Genomic DNA, 14,569 nt, shown 5'->3' with positions numbered 1-14,569 from the left:
TTTCCCGCACGATAGATCAGTCGGTAGAGCGCTAGCTTCCTCTGCGATCGGAGGAAGGTCGTACATGTACTTTCGCCCTCAGTCAATAACAAATATGTTGCAATTGTTCACTTTAAGGTAAAAATTGCCCTTAAACAGCATCCAAAGGTCTCATTTGAGTGAATTAATTTGCAAGGGATGTCAAACTACATGAATTATTCAATGAAATACATGTATATGAAGATAACGAACTTTACTAAAGCTCAAAAGTCCATACAATACAAAATGGGAGCAGAGCAAACATTGAACTCTAAAAACATCAAATTCGGGATCAGATGCCATGGAGGAGTGAGCACCCCCTGCTGGCCTGTTACACCCACCATGTTAGGGTAAAGGGAAATTCCGTAGACAATTCAATGTGAAAATAATTGTCTAAATTTTTTTTTTGAAAAAGTCAGTCAAGATTCGACTGAATGATCGATTGCATTTGCTGACAAGGTCATTGTATCGACCATATTATTTGCAAAATGTTGACTTTAAATAGAACTGTTGATATCCTAATATCATCAACTTATTTGTCAATAGCTTGTGTTAAAGAAATTGTTTGTACGTAGAGCATGCTTTTGCGTATCGAATCAACTGGGAGACATAGACTCAATATGCAGGTGATAATTCCTACATAAATGAGGAAAGCGTACGATAGAAAAGTTGAAATCATCAATATTATCATAAAGATTTGTTGTAAGGTTGCTATAAATGTCTTTTTCTAGCAAAATATCCAAATATGAAAGAAATGTGTAAGACTCTGTGGTTTCTTTCACCTCGAGTTCAAAGGGATATATAGAATCACCGTAGGAATGAAAATGAATATCATTAATTCATAAAACGTCGTCGATGCATCTAAATGTCGAAATGAATGCCACAGCAAGAGACTTCTTTTCATTTCGAAGTTTTTGAATAAATTCTGCTTCATATCAATACAACATTTATAGGTCTGCTAATAACGAGGCCTACGGGAATTCCAAAAGATTGTTGGAAGATTTGATCCCCAAACACTACATGGATATTGTCAATAAGAAACTAAAGCATTTCCTTAATATCAGCTTTGGAGTACTTACATGTAAGTGCATGTACAATGAGAATGTTTTTGATAAAATAATTTTGCAAATGACCAATGTTTATCAAAAAGCAGCTTCTTTGATGCCAAAAAGCATGAACTTTATCAATGGGATTGATTGAAAAAAAAGTGCTGAAAAGTATGTTTAGATGTTCCAGATTTTGCAAAATTTTGTGATTTTTTTTTTTTTTTTAAGTATTCACATCTGATTTACACCACTTCTCAAATATATTTTTGTGCAGTACTTCTGAAGTTTCTCCTTCACTTCTGTTAATCATTCTAAACCAGATTCTAATCCTTTATACGATTTCTTAACATCTCTTGTAGATAAAAGTGACTGTATGAGCATGGCATTTAGCTAGATACATGTATCTAATTCCAAACAATACATGAACATTTTATAAACTGGCCATCTCTAAAAAGCATAATTTTTATTTGCTTTCCACAAAAAAAGATAAATTGCACAATACATTTTAAATGGCACACAGCTTAATTATTATTAAAAAAAAAAAAAAAAAAAAAAAAAAAAAAAAAAAAAAAAAAACTTTCAGGACTTTTTTAGCACCAAATGAATATGTCAGGTCTTACCTCAGCCTTATTTCTAAACGTTCTTCTACTAGATTACTGCACTTAATTAGTACAGTGATTACAACAATTTTTTTTAAATATCAAAAAGAAAACCTTTCTTTGACAAAAACAAACATCTACTAACATGTATCAAGCTTAATTATTGTAACACTAAACAGTTGGTAAAGATATATATTTATTTCTTAATTATGAATAAATAAGTACAAAGATTCAAGATATCCTTGGCTGTAGGCCTAATGCATATGAATAAACTCGTGAATCAACACTGTGTCCATTTCTGGAATATTCTAAAGAAAAGATATACATGTAATGCATCAATACAGCAATGACTAAAACATTAACAGTACATGTACAGTAACAGTATAGTGATGACATTTCCTGAAATGTTAATCAACTGCTTACCATCCAGTCTTTCTAAGAGGTCATCAAGTGGTATCAAAACAACTTCTATAAACTCTACATTAAACAATGTTAAATTATAAGTGTTATTGGTACACAGCTTAAATCATACTCAACAATATCAAAAATGTGTAAGAACTTATGTTTTAGAAAACAAGCTTTTATTTATTTCTTTTCAAACATATTTTTACACTCAAATCATGCTAGCAATAATGATAAAATGCAAATTAACTGGTATGAGAACCTGGTAAATTTAAAGCTGACACATATTTTAAATTTTCATAATGGGTTATCAGGTTAGAATTGTTCTTGTATGAAAGAAAGGGTTTTGAAAGAATTACACAAAAAACAGAAATAATCATTGTCAATGTCAATTATTATTTAAAAAAATTAAATAATTCAATTTTATCCAAAAAAAAAAAAACCCACTAACCTGTCTCATCTATTACCAGTGAAAAAAAAAAGAAATACTGTTAATAGTCAATAATTTAAAGAAAATCAGTGACTGAAATTGACATTTTCATGAGAGAGATTTTGATGAGAGAGAGAGAGAGAGAGAGAGAGAGAGAGAGAGAGAGAGAGAGTGATATTTTTATGCAAAGTGAAAAACCAGTAATATCAAAGACAGAGAGAGTAGCACTAACCTGTTTTCTGCTTTGGATTGACATTTTTCTCATCATTGCCATCAATCTGTGAAGAAGAAATTCCACAATATCTTATACAAAAGATAGTTTCCACGCAATATATTTTTTATATTTCATTGGATACATTCTGTGGATGTAATTTTCATATTGATATTTGTACAGCATCATTTTTCCTTCTGCACAATAACATTAAACTTTTCAGCAAGATAAGAGTTATGTATCTTGCATTTACTAAAGCATTAAGAGTTTATATTGAAAAGAGCCATAAGAGTGACATTCGGGCATTTTAGTCAAAATACATGTAAGCAATGTTAAAATACATGTCCTATTGTACACTTAGTAAAAAGAGAGTAGGGATGCTGGAAAATAGACACTGTAGTTACTTTTGTTTCTGACTTCTGAGCTGAGGGCATTTAATAACTTTTTAATTGAGTCATCAAAATGTTTGTTAAGAAAAAGAGTCTTTCAATGATGCAGCAAAAACATTCCAGACCTATGATACGTCTTTGATTGATTGATTGTTGTTGTTTTATGACCCTTTCTTGAGTTTTTCACTCATATAGAGACGTCACCATATACCTGTGAAGGGCTTCAAATTTAGACCTTTACTTGGCACTTAGGGCCATTGAGCAGTGAAGGTTCTTTATTGTGCCAAAACCTAGCATATGACACAGGACCTCGGTTTTTAAGGTCTCATAGCGAAGGAACAGTTGCTACCTATTTTTTATTGACTTAGGTCAATTGCGGCCGTGATTGGAATGCACGACATTCCGAACATGGAGCGAGCGCTCTACTGACTGGTATGCAAACTTTGGGGGCTAGACTCAATTTTCATAGAGGCAGATGCCCTAGTGGCTCTTTCCGACATAATGGCAGCAAAATTGTTAACAACTAAACAAAAACACACAAATAAACACAAACTGGACACACAAGAAAATTCATGCTCTCGTGTTTCACTTGAGGTGTTCTGTGACATATTCTATAAATAGAAAGTAACCACTACTCACGATAAAGTCAAAGTCTAATATATCGTGTGTCCTATACCTCCTATATCTCCCAAAAACATCAAAAGTCACACATTTCAGATACAGAAGACAGGGAAGGTCACACTAGACGTCCATATGGCGATAAATATAACTTGTTTAAGGCCCCAAACATGACCAAGCTCACTATGTGTCCCATCCGATCGGCGCCATTTTTAAACCTCATGAGAAGGTCAATTGCGGCCGTGATTGGAACGCACGATCTTCCGATCATGGAGCGAGCACTCTATTGACTGAGCTACTGTGACGGTTACGTGATGGACATAGAGCTTAACAGTTATAAAAAAAATTTCTATTCCCATTACCCAGTGGTCCACATATTGTTATCTTTTGTGGAATTGCTCTTTCAAATCTTTCATCAATTTTTTTTTTACTGAGCAATAAATCAAGGAGAAGTGTGTATACACTTATTTCATGACTACAAGGGGAACAGTCCCGAGGTAATGGGGAAGACCTGGGCAACAGTTTCCCAGGTCTTCCCCATTATCGAGGGACAACAGTTTGACTGTTCCTCGAGTTGTCATGAAATAAGTGTTTTATTATCTAACCTACTATATAATTTCTTAAAGTAATGATATAGACTCATCGACAAAAGTTTGTATTATTTCTTGGTACATGTATTATCTTGCACTAATAAACTGATGTTTACATGTATTGTTTAGTAAACAACATCAAGATGACTTGAGGTTTTGAATATAACACGCTGAATTAGATGTTTAATGCAAAGATCTATAGTGAGTGAAAGGGGCCTACATTTTTCCTATATTACCCTCAGAAAAGGTGTTCTTGGCCTCTTCTTTGAAGTGATATTAAATGAATATATATTTATATGGGTATCAGGATTACTCTTCAAATGATAATTTCAAATTTGATGCCATGAAAATGCTTCAATTTATAAATAATTCAATATTATAGCTGTAAAGTATGGGAAATTAATTATGACATCATAATGGATCAATTCAGCCATGCAACAGTTCATTCTGTGACTGGGTAAACAGTTTTGACTGTTTCATGATTTGCAAAAACATGAAAATGAATCAGGAAACAGTTCAAAATGCTTATAATTACAATTTATATAGTAGGTTAGGTAATAATATATGTTTGTGCCTATGGGGGAGGGTGAGGAAGGTGAAAAACGAACTACTTTCCCTACCTCTACAGACACAAGCTGAACAGTTGTGTTTCCTATACCAGGATCAAGGCAGGAGGCTGTAACAAAAAAATTATCTTTGTAAAATGCCATTAAAAATATTATTGTTTGCAAGCTTCATGAATCCCATCAACAATAAAACTTTTACAGAAAAAATTAAGTACATGTAAACTACATATTATAAATCTTTAATAAATGCCTTACATATTCATTCAAGAGCCAAATATAAATGAATTTTCTACTTGTCCTATGCTAAGGCCCAGTGGTTCTTGAGAACAAGATTTTGATATGATCCTAGTCATCCTACCCTATTTTCTATTTTAAATTCTCTCCTTGATATAAGACTTACTCTTCATTTGATGCTTTATGCCAAATTTGGCTGAAATTCATCCAGCTGGTTCTTGAGAAGATATCAAATATGTGAAAAGTTAACAGAGGACATGCCAGACAAATTATTCTAACAGACATAGGCAAATGTTTAACAGAAAAACTCACTTGAGCTTTTGGCTCAGGTGTACCAAAAATAATTTTGATCACCATGTATTCAACATGGACTTTGTCAGGGGTTATATGATAGGTAAGTATAATATATAAGGAAGTAAGTAAGTAAATAATTCATTATAGTGACTTGTGTATATCATAATTTTACATTCATCAGACAAATAATCATACAACATCCGACCCATCGGACCTATAATTCACTTTTAGCAATATAGTTATTCATTACATACCTGTGATTTTTCTTGGCTTATATATATATATATATATATATATATATATAAAGGTTTTCCTACTCAAAAAAATCACTTAACATGCTTAACTAATACCATGCCACATTTAGTTTCATTTTGCAAGCACTTGTCAGATACAAGAGTCCAGAGAATTATTTTTAGAGTAAGTAACTTAAATTGGCTCAATTCTATGTCTACAACATAGTACATTAAAACTGGGAAATTAGAATGAAGAAAAAAATTCTTTGACAAAGCAGACTGGTCTACTTCTTTTAAATGTTGTTGCAAACATCTGTCATATACCAAGCATTAATTTACCTGGAGATACATGCTTAACACTGGCAGTGTATCCTGTTTCTTCATACAGCTCTCTCAGTGCTGCTGTTTCTGGAGATTCTCCCTCATCAACCAGTCCTATATAATATAAGAAGGCCTGATAAACCACCACTTTAAAGTGGACACAAGATCAGGGAATTTCATGCCAGCTGTTTTACTATCTGAGCTATCAAAAAGAAAACATGTACCCAATGCATGGTAGACTACAGTGCCTAAAAGTCACTGACTTAGCAAATACAGGTAAATGTACTCAAATAATTTATCATTTCATGAATAATCAAAAAAAAACCATATACATGAATTAAGAAAACAAATCAAAATGTCTTTCTTTATTTAAAGGTGAATTAGGGTTGCAATCGTTGCAGAAAAAATTACATTGATTTGTAACCCACTTGCACATGTAATAAACAAGAGGCCCAAGGTCCTTAACGGTCACCTGAGTATAATACAACAATTTAGAAGTTAAATACACTGATAGATGAAGCTTTGTTGCCCTAAAGCAAGAGAAGTAGGAAGATCAGGATCAACAAAATAATTAGTCTAGTATTCAGTATCAACTCATAACTTAAGTTCTAATCTATCCCCCACTTAACATTATCACCATGCAGACTATTAACAAACTATTAGTGCTTCTGTACTATTTTTAAACCCATATTAAGACCTCTAGCATTGACCTCTCTTATGGTCTTTGAAGAACTTTTAATAAGATAAGTTATTTTTGTCTCATTTTTATTTATCTATTACTTACAGGTCTGCCTGATTATTAAAACTAAGAAAGTACTTTTTGAATTATACGATAAACATTCTTGCATAATTATCTTATTCTATTAATCTTTCAAATACATTATTTACAGTGATTAATTATCAAAGGTGAATGGAAAAGGGGAATAACTTCTCTCAGTAGAATACAAATTAATAGAGCCCTGTCCAGGACCAGAATGCTTAGACAAATTGTCCAGATGTTCAAAAATCTGGTAGAAATACGCTTACTTATATCATTTAAACTTTTACTCAGTTTGCTTCCAATATGCCCAGAAGCAGAGAAGAATTTCACAGGTACAATGCATTTTCACTACAGATTCAACAAAGCCTTACCCTAACACCAGAACCCAAGACCAAAGGTCAAGAAATTTACAAATTTGGAAGAGTTACCCTCATCATCATAACTATGGACTTCAAAGAATTAACACTTTTCCACTATATTATCAAAAGCCCCCCCCCCCCTTCCTCGTTATGCCAGAACCCCTGACCCTAGGACCACAAGATTTAAAAATTCTGTTCGAAGCTCCCATCTTCATCATAGCTAAGCAATTTATTTATCAGCTCAACACTAAGGAGCAGACAGGATTAGTTAATGATTAATTAATAGAGTTAATGCATTTTCACTATATAATCAATAGAGCCCCCCCCCCCCCCCCCCCAAGAACCCCAAAAACTGAGGCCATGTATTTAAAAATTTTGGAAGAGGCATCCTTGCCTATCTTAATCATGCACTTAGTTTGTTTTAATAATCTCCAGTAGCAAAGAAGAAGATTTTCATAGAATCAATGTATTTTCACTATATAATCAATAGAGCCCCGCCCTAACACCGGAACCCCTGACCCTGGGGCCATGAAATTCACAATTTTTAAAAAGGCATCCTTATGCATCATAACCATGCACTTAGTTTGTTTAAATAATCTCCAGTAGCAGAGAAGAAGATTTTCAAAGAATCAATGCATTTTCACTATATAATCAATAGAGCCCCACCCTAACACCAGAACCCCTGACCCTGGCGCCATGAAATTCACAATTTTTGAAAAGGCATCCTTATGCATCATAACCATGCACTTAGTTTGTTTAAATAATACCCAGGAGCAGAGAAGACTTTCAAAGAATTAATGCATTTTCACTATATAATCAATACAGCCCCGCCCTAACACCAGAACCCCTGACCCAGGGGCCATGGCTTTCACAATTCTGGAAGGGGCCCACCTCCTCATCATAACTATGTACTTAGTTTATCATCTTAATGCCCAGGAGCAGAGGAGAAGATTTTCAAAGAATTAATGCATTTTCACTATAAAGTCAATAGAGCCCCGCCCTAACACCAGAACCTCTGACCCTGGGGCCATGAAATTCACAATTTTGGAAGAGGCTCTCTTGCTCATCATAACTATGTACTTAGTTACTTAATTTAATACCCAGGAGCAGATAAGATTTTCAAAGAATTAGTGCATTTTCACTAGATAGTTGATAGAGCCCCGCCCTAACACCAGAAGCCCTGACCCTGGGGCCATGAATTTCACAATTTTAGAAGAGGCACTCTTGCTCATCATAACTATGTACTTAGTTACTTTATTTAATACCCAGGAGCAGAGAAGAAGATTTTCAAAGAATTAATGCATTTTCACTATATAATCAATAGAGCCCCGCCCTTATACCAGAACCCCTAACCCCAGGGCCATGAATTTCACAATTTTGGAAGAGGCACTCTTGCTCATCATAACTATGTACTTAGTTACTTTATCTAATACCCAGGAGCAGAGAAGAAGATTTTCAAAGAATAAATGCATTTTCACTATATAATCTACAGAGCCCCGCCCTAACACCAGAAGCCCTGACCCTGGGGCCATGAATTTCAAAATTTTGGAAGAAGCACTCTTGCTCTTCATAACTATGTACTTAGTTACCTTATTTAATACCCAGGAGCAGAGAAGAAGATTTTCAAAGAAATAATGCACTTTCACTATATGATCTATATAGCCCCACCCTGGGGCCAGAACCCCTGACCCTGGGGCCATGAATTTCACAATTTGGAAGAGGCACTCTTGCTCATCATAACTATGTACTTAGTTACTTTATTTAATACCCAGGAGCAGAGAAGAAGATTTTCAAAGAATAAATGCATTTTCACTATATAATCTACAGAGCCCCGCCCTAACACCAGAAGCCCTGACCCTGGGGCCATGAATTTCACAATTTTGGAAGAGGCACTCTTGCTCTTCATAACTATGTACTTAGTTACCGTATTTAATACCCAGGAGCAGAGAAGAAGATTTTCAAAGAAATAATGCACTTTCACTATATGATCTATATAGCCCCACCCTGGGGCCAGAACCCCTGACCCTGGGGCCATGAATTTCACAATTTTGGTAGAGGGCTCAATGCTTATTACAATGATGTCAACAGTTTGACTGCTTGATGTCTGGGAGTAAAGGAGAAGATTTTTAAAGATTGCATTATTTTTGGTGGTTTTAGCCCCACCCCTCAGGCCCCAGGGGGGCAGGGAACATGAAATTCACAAATTTTGTTCCCCTTCACCCATAGATGCTATATGCCAGCAACATGTATTGTAAATTAATTCACAAATATTATTCGTTTGAACTTGTGAAATATCTCAGGCCAGCGTAATTTTATTGAAATCGAATATTAACAAAGACACAAGATTCGCAAATACTCAACCATCGGACATCCGAGTATATTTTTCAAACCTAATATCATCTTCGAGTACGTACACAGACAAATTGTCAAGGGCCTCGCGTGGCGCAGTGACTCTAGTGTTTCGTTTTGGAATCACGACGCAGTTAAGGAGCTTATTCTAAGTCACAGGTCCCGACGTGGGACGTGGAGACTGGTCAGTCGAATGAGACCGTAAAAAACGCAGGTCCAGTGTCGCAGTATACATGTAGATGTTGGCACGAAAAAGACCCCTTACTGATTCTTAACGATCAATGACCATAAGTGCCGAGTAAAAGTCTTAATTAGGAGCCCTCCACCAGGCAGGTGTTCAAATGTTGTCAGCAAAATTTAAAAGGTATTCCAAAGCAAAGAAACAACCTATTTTCAAGGGCCTAACTAAAGAAAAGTACATTGGACGTCTCAGGAAGCCATACCATAAGCCAATTTTAAAGATTTCAACACTATTTGGAAAGAGTGTACATGTATAAACAATATTTAATTAAACCAAGCCATATCTAAAATGATTAGAGTTTCATATACATGAATCTAATGTTATGGTCACGAAATTTACTCCATAAATAAAAGGTTAACGCTAGATGGTAAATAAAAGGAATGAAGAAACGACATCTGAATTATATTTTTCAAGATGAAATAATTATAGAAAGACATATTTACAACTCCTTTAGTCTTATATAGTAAAAATAGGATCCTACATGAACTGTTTATTAGATCGAAACGAATGAAATGCATACATAAGGTGGGCCCCTCATCTGCTCATGAGGCAGGCTTTGCCATGCTTACTACGTACGTTAATTTCAGAAGACACATTTGTAAATACCATCTTAATAGCGAGCGGCGCTTCGTCACTGCGAGCTCTAACGACAACGCCTGGGCGAAGAGAAAATTCGGACTATTGCACATTCATTCAATAGAATTTTTTTCCGCAGTAATTCTGGACCCAAAATGCATCGCTTCTTGTTCTCGCTGCTAACTTCGTTCGCGCGGTAACAACAACTAAAAATTCACAAAAAATAAACTCACCTTAATTTAATGGATATTGCAAACAGATAGTAGATTAAACGTTCTTTGTTAAATTTTTTGCACTTTTCAAACTTCTCTTATTTTAGGAATGACTCTAATTCTTGGCCAATTTATTCGAGTATAACCTGGTTTGGGTCAGTTTACGCTTTATAATCCGCGAAGCGGATTATAAAACAGCGTAAACTGACCCAAACCAGGTTATACTCGAATAATTTGGCCAAGAATTAGAGTCATTCCTTATAATTTAATTTTAAAATCATTAAATAACTATGGGTGTAAAATTTCGTTGCTTTTTATTAGTTCAAATTTGCCGCTCAATAATACAACCATAGTAACGGAAGTAACAGAAGTGATGGGAAGAGAGGGGAGGTAAAAACTGATACATAGTCCTAACAGCCATGTTTTTTGTTTACATGTGGTAAGATCCGAGTTACTGTTTGAAGTTAAAGGTACATTTATTAAATCTGGAATTTTCCATGAATCAGGAGGACTGGAAATGAGAGGATTGCATGGATACAGACGATTCGGCTGGTTGTCAGGGGGGTGTGTTCCCATACCAAACCAGGTTATACAGAAATAATTTGTATTCCTTTTTGGATATTAACCAATCAGATGCTAGAATACGAACAAAATTAAATTATATGTCTATGGTTTATGGAATTGCTGCTAACATACGACGTCATGTGACGTCACAGTCTAGACGTTGCAAATGTCTCGTGCGGTTTGAAGAGGCGGATCTTAAAATTAAGTGAACAATGCGCTCGCCCCAACGGTCGCACCGTCAACATATTAGCGAGCGCAGCGAGCGGGAGCGCCGCTCGTCACTGCGAGCTCTAACGACAACGCCTGGGCGAAGAGAAAATTCGGACTAATTCACATTCTTTCCGCAGTAATTCTGGACCCACAATGCATCGCTTCTTGTTCTCGCTGCTAACTTCGTTCGCGCGGTAACAACAACTAAAAATTCACAAAAAATAAACTCACCTTAATTTAATGGATATTGCAAACAGATAGTAGATTAAACGTTCTTTGTTAAAATCAGTGCACTTTTTAAACTTTATTTATGGAAATGCAGCTAACATACGACGTCATGTGACGTCACAGTCTAGACGTTGCAAATGTCTCGTGCGGTTTGAAGAGGCGGATCTTAACGAATGAAGTGAACAATGCGCTCGCCCCAACGATCGTACCGTCAACATATATATTACTCTTTTATAGCGAGCGCAGCGATCGACGCGAAGCGCCGCTCGTCACTGCGCCTGGGCGAAGAGAAAATTCGGACTTTGCACATTGATCCAAACGATTTTTTTTTCCGCAGTTACCTGTGGTCCCATAATGCTATGCGAATTGCATCTCGCCGCAAAGTACGTTCTTGCGGTACCCAGAAGTTCCAAAAAGAAATAAATTAACTCACCTTGGTTTAATGGATATATAGCAGATTAATAGTAGCTTTAATTTAACTTTAATGTTCTTTATCAAAATTAGCACTGTTCAGACTTTGTTTCGGTAATAAAACATTACATACGACGTCATGTGATGTCAGAGTCTAGACGTACCAAATATATCACGTGCGGTTTGAAGAGCTCGATTGTGTTGTCTATTATTATTATTGTTGTTGAAAACTTACATGGTACAACTTAAATACTATGATTATGTATCTATTTTTGGTATGAGTTAACTCCAATGTTACTCACTTCCTGTTGACCTGCTTGACCAGCCGGGCAGCCCTGGTGTGGCTATTTCTTAATTAGAAATCCTAATGCATCAGACATTTTGAGTGCCTAAAACCACTATGTAAGTCTTTTTATATTATTTTTGAGCTATATTTTCACATTATTTGAACGTATTTTATAAAGTTTCTATTTAGATAAAAAAGGTTTTCTTATGGTAAAAACATTCTCTAAAGTATGGCATGTCATTTTGGTCACTAAATTTTGTAATACTTTTTTACAACTTGTGTTTAAATACTATATCTGTTTGAACTATTTTTTTGTACTTTATTTGTAAGCATTTGTTTATATTTTTTGTAGCTTTTTACCAAACAAACTCGTGCACTCATACTCATACAGTGTACACTCATGACCCACACAACATGAAGAATAAATTTATTTCGTGTGACTTTGACTTCTCATGTGTTGTACAATGTCAATGGTTAGCTATCTGCCTGCACCAGGCGGAATAGTAAAAAGATAGTGGTTTCGTTACTTTCACATGGCTGACGCCCTTGGTAGACGAGTACGGACATTAACAGAGAAAGGCCAAACCATGTTTCAAGACCAGTGTAAAAAACTAAAGGGAAAAGTGGACAGAGCATGGAATGAAGTAGAGGATGTCTTAGTAACTTCAGGCTCGTGTGAAAAAGACTTCAGAAAAATAAGGGAAGTAGAACGCTTACTCAATGTGAAATTTAAAGAATTTTGTATTGTCTCAGAAGATTACAAGAAATATCTTGATTCTCAAAACACTGAAGATGCTCGCAATATGTGGAAAGAATTTGGTATGTTTGTGAACAAGTGTATTTCAATAGTGAAGAAAACAAGTAATGAACTTGAAACAACAAAATTTGAATTACTGGAAACATTACCTCATGTGTCAAGTTCGAGCAGTCTTCAGAGAGCTAAAGCACAAGCTGAAAAGGCCAAACTAGAACTTATTAAAAAAGAGGGTGAACTTTTAAAACAAAAGACCGACATTGAAACAACAATAAGCATTGTTCGACAAGAAAAAGAAATTCTCTCAGCGGAAGCAGATTTATCAGAAGAACATAAAATAGATCTTCCAGTTTCTACAAAAGAACAATTGACCAGTGCTTATATAATGAACCATAATTCTGCAAATACTGGTATTGACAACGTTCAACAAAATCAACGAAGCTTTGAACAAAACCCATCAAACACAATACACAACCCACCCATCAGTGTGTATAATCCTGTGAGTACCAATCCACTTCCTGCCTCTCAAACTTCAGCTATGTATGTGCATCCAAATTCTGTGCCACAAATGTTTATTCCTTCAAATCCAGCTCCGCCATTGTTTATACCTCCTAATCCTGCTCCTCAAGTAGTGTCTAATACTTCAGCAATAACCGATTTTTCTAAGTTTCTGTTGCGCAAGGATTTTCTCCTCACAAGATTCACAAACTTTGATGATCGTCCAGAAAGTTTCAACTCTTGGACTTCTTCATTCCGCAGCATTGTATCAGAACTTGGAGTCACACCATTAGAGGAAATGGATTTACTCGTGAAATGGCTGGGCCCAGAATCGTCAAAGTTTGCACGTACACTACGCTCAGCAAACACCCACGATCCACATCTGGGATTGAAACGCATATGGGATAGACTGTATGATAGATATGGAAGACCAGAGATGGTTGAACATGCTCTTAAAAGGAAAGTACACTTGTTTCCAAACCTTACGAATAGAGATCATGCCAAATTATATGATCTAGTGGACATTCTTACAGAAATTGAATCTGCTATGGCAAATCCACAGTATAACCTTCTTCTCAGCTACTTCAACTCTTCCACTGGAGTTCTACCGATAGTTAGCAAGGTACCAACATCTCTACAAGATAAGTGGACTACTCAAGCTGCTGGATATAAGAAACGGAATTGTGTACCATTTCCCCCATTTTCATACTTTGTCAATTTCATCCGTGAAATGTGTGATATGCGTAATGACCCAGGACTTATTTGTCAACAGTCCACAAACCCACAGGTAGCGTACAGCACGCCTAGATCTACTGGCAATGCCACCTCTCGTAAAGCTGAAATTTCGTCACTAACACCGCCAACTCGTTGCCCCCATACACAATGCTGGACATACACTGAATGAATGCCGTGGCTTCAAAAGAAAATCACTACAAGAGCGTCAAAGGATCTTACGTGAGAAGAATTTGTGTTTCCGGTGTTGTGCTTCACAGAGTCATATGTCTAAAAATTGTACGGCAGACATAAAATGTGATGTATGTGGTAATTCTCGTCATGTCACAGCGATGCATATTGATCGTCGTCCTCAAAGACCTCTGTCACACACGGCCGTAATCGCAGTCAAAACTACTTCGGACAATGGCGGGGAGCCATCTCCAGAAAATGATGAAA

The 14,569-nt window shown here is 35.8% G+C and overlaps 1 protein-coding gene across 1 annotated transcript; it reads right to left on the bottom strand.

The window, feature by feature from the left end:
- Nucleotides 1-1,833: 1,833 nt before the first annotated feature.
- LOC133187652 (ADP-sugar pyrophosphatase-like) lies at nt 1,834-9,470 on the bottom strand. The gene is made up of 7 exons (XM_061323068.1): nt 9,461-9,470; nt 5,970-6,065; nt 4,924-4,979; nt 2,728-2,773; nt 2,517-2,525; nt 2,087-2,140; nt 1,834-1,971 (listed from the first exon to the last, which is right to left on the bottom strand). Exons 1-7 carry the CDS (start codon nt 9,468-9,470, stop codon nt 1,895-1,897), a joined length of 348 nt encoding a protein of 115 aa, XP_061179052.1. The 3' UTR covers nt 1,834-1,894.
- Between the last annotated feature and the right edge of the window lie 5,099 nt (nt 9,471-14,569).

This window comes from Saccostrea echinata, unplaced genomic scaffold (assembly GCF_033153115.1).
Source record: "Saccostrea echinata isolate AGI-Se365-2 ecotype Australia unplaced genomic scaffold, CSIRO_AGI_Sech_v1 ptg000015l, whole genome shotgun sequence".
Taxonomy (NCBI): Eukaryota; Metazoa; Mollusca; class Bivalvia; order Ostreida; family Ostreidae; genus Saccostrea; species Saccostrea echinata.
This window is presented reverse-complemented; position numbering and strand designations above follow the sequence as displayed.

What these genes read in the sequence shown, in the direction of transcription:
- LOC133187652 (XM_061323068.1), bottom strand. An exon ending in TGTTAAGCATGTATCTCCAG is followed by an intron (nt 4,980 to 5,969) that starts GTAAATTAATGC and finishes TTTTTGTTACAG; the next exon opens with CCTCCTGCCTTGATCCTGGT. An exon ending in TTCAGCTTGTGTCTGTAGAG is followed by an intron (nt 2,774 to 4,923) that starts GTAGGGAAAGTA and finishes TCTTCTTCACAG; the next exon opens with ATTGATGGCAATGATGAGAA.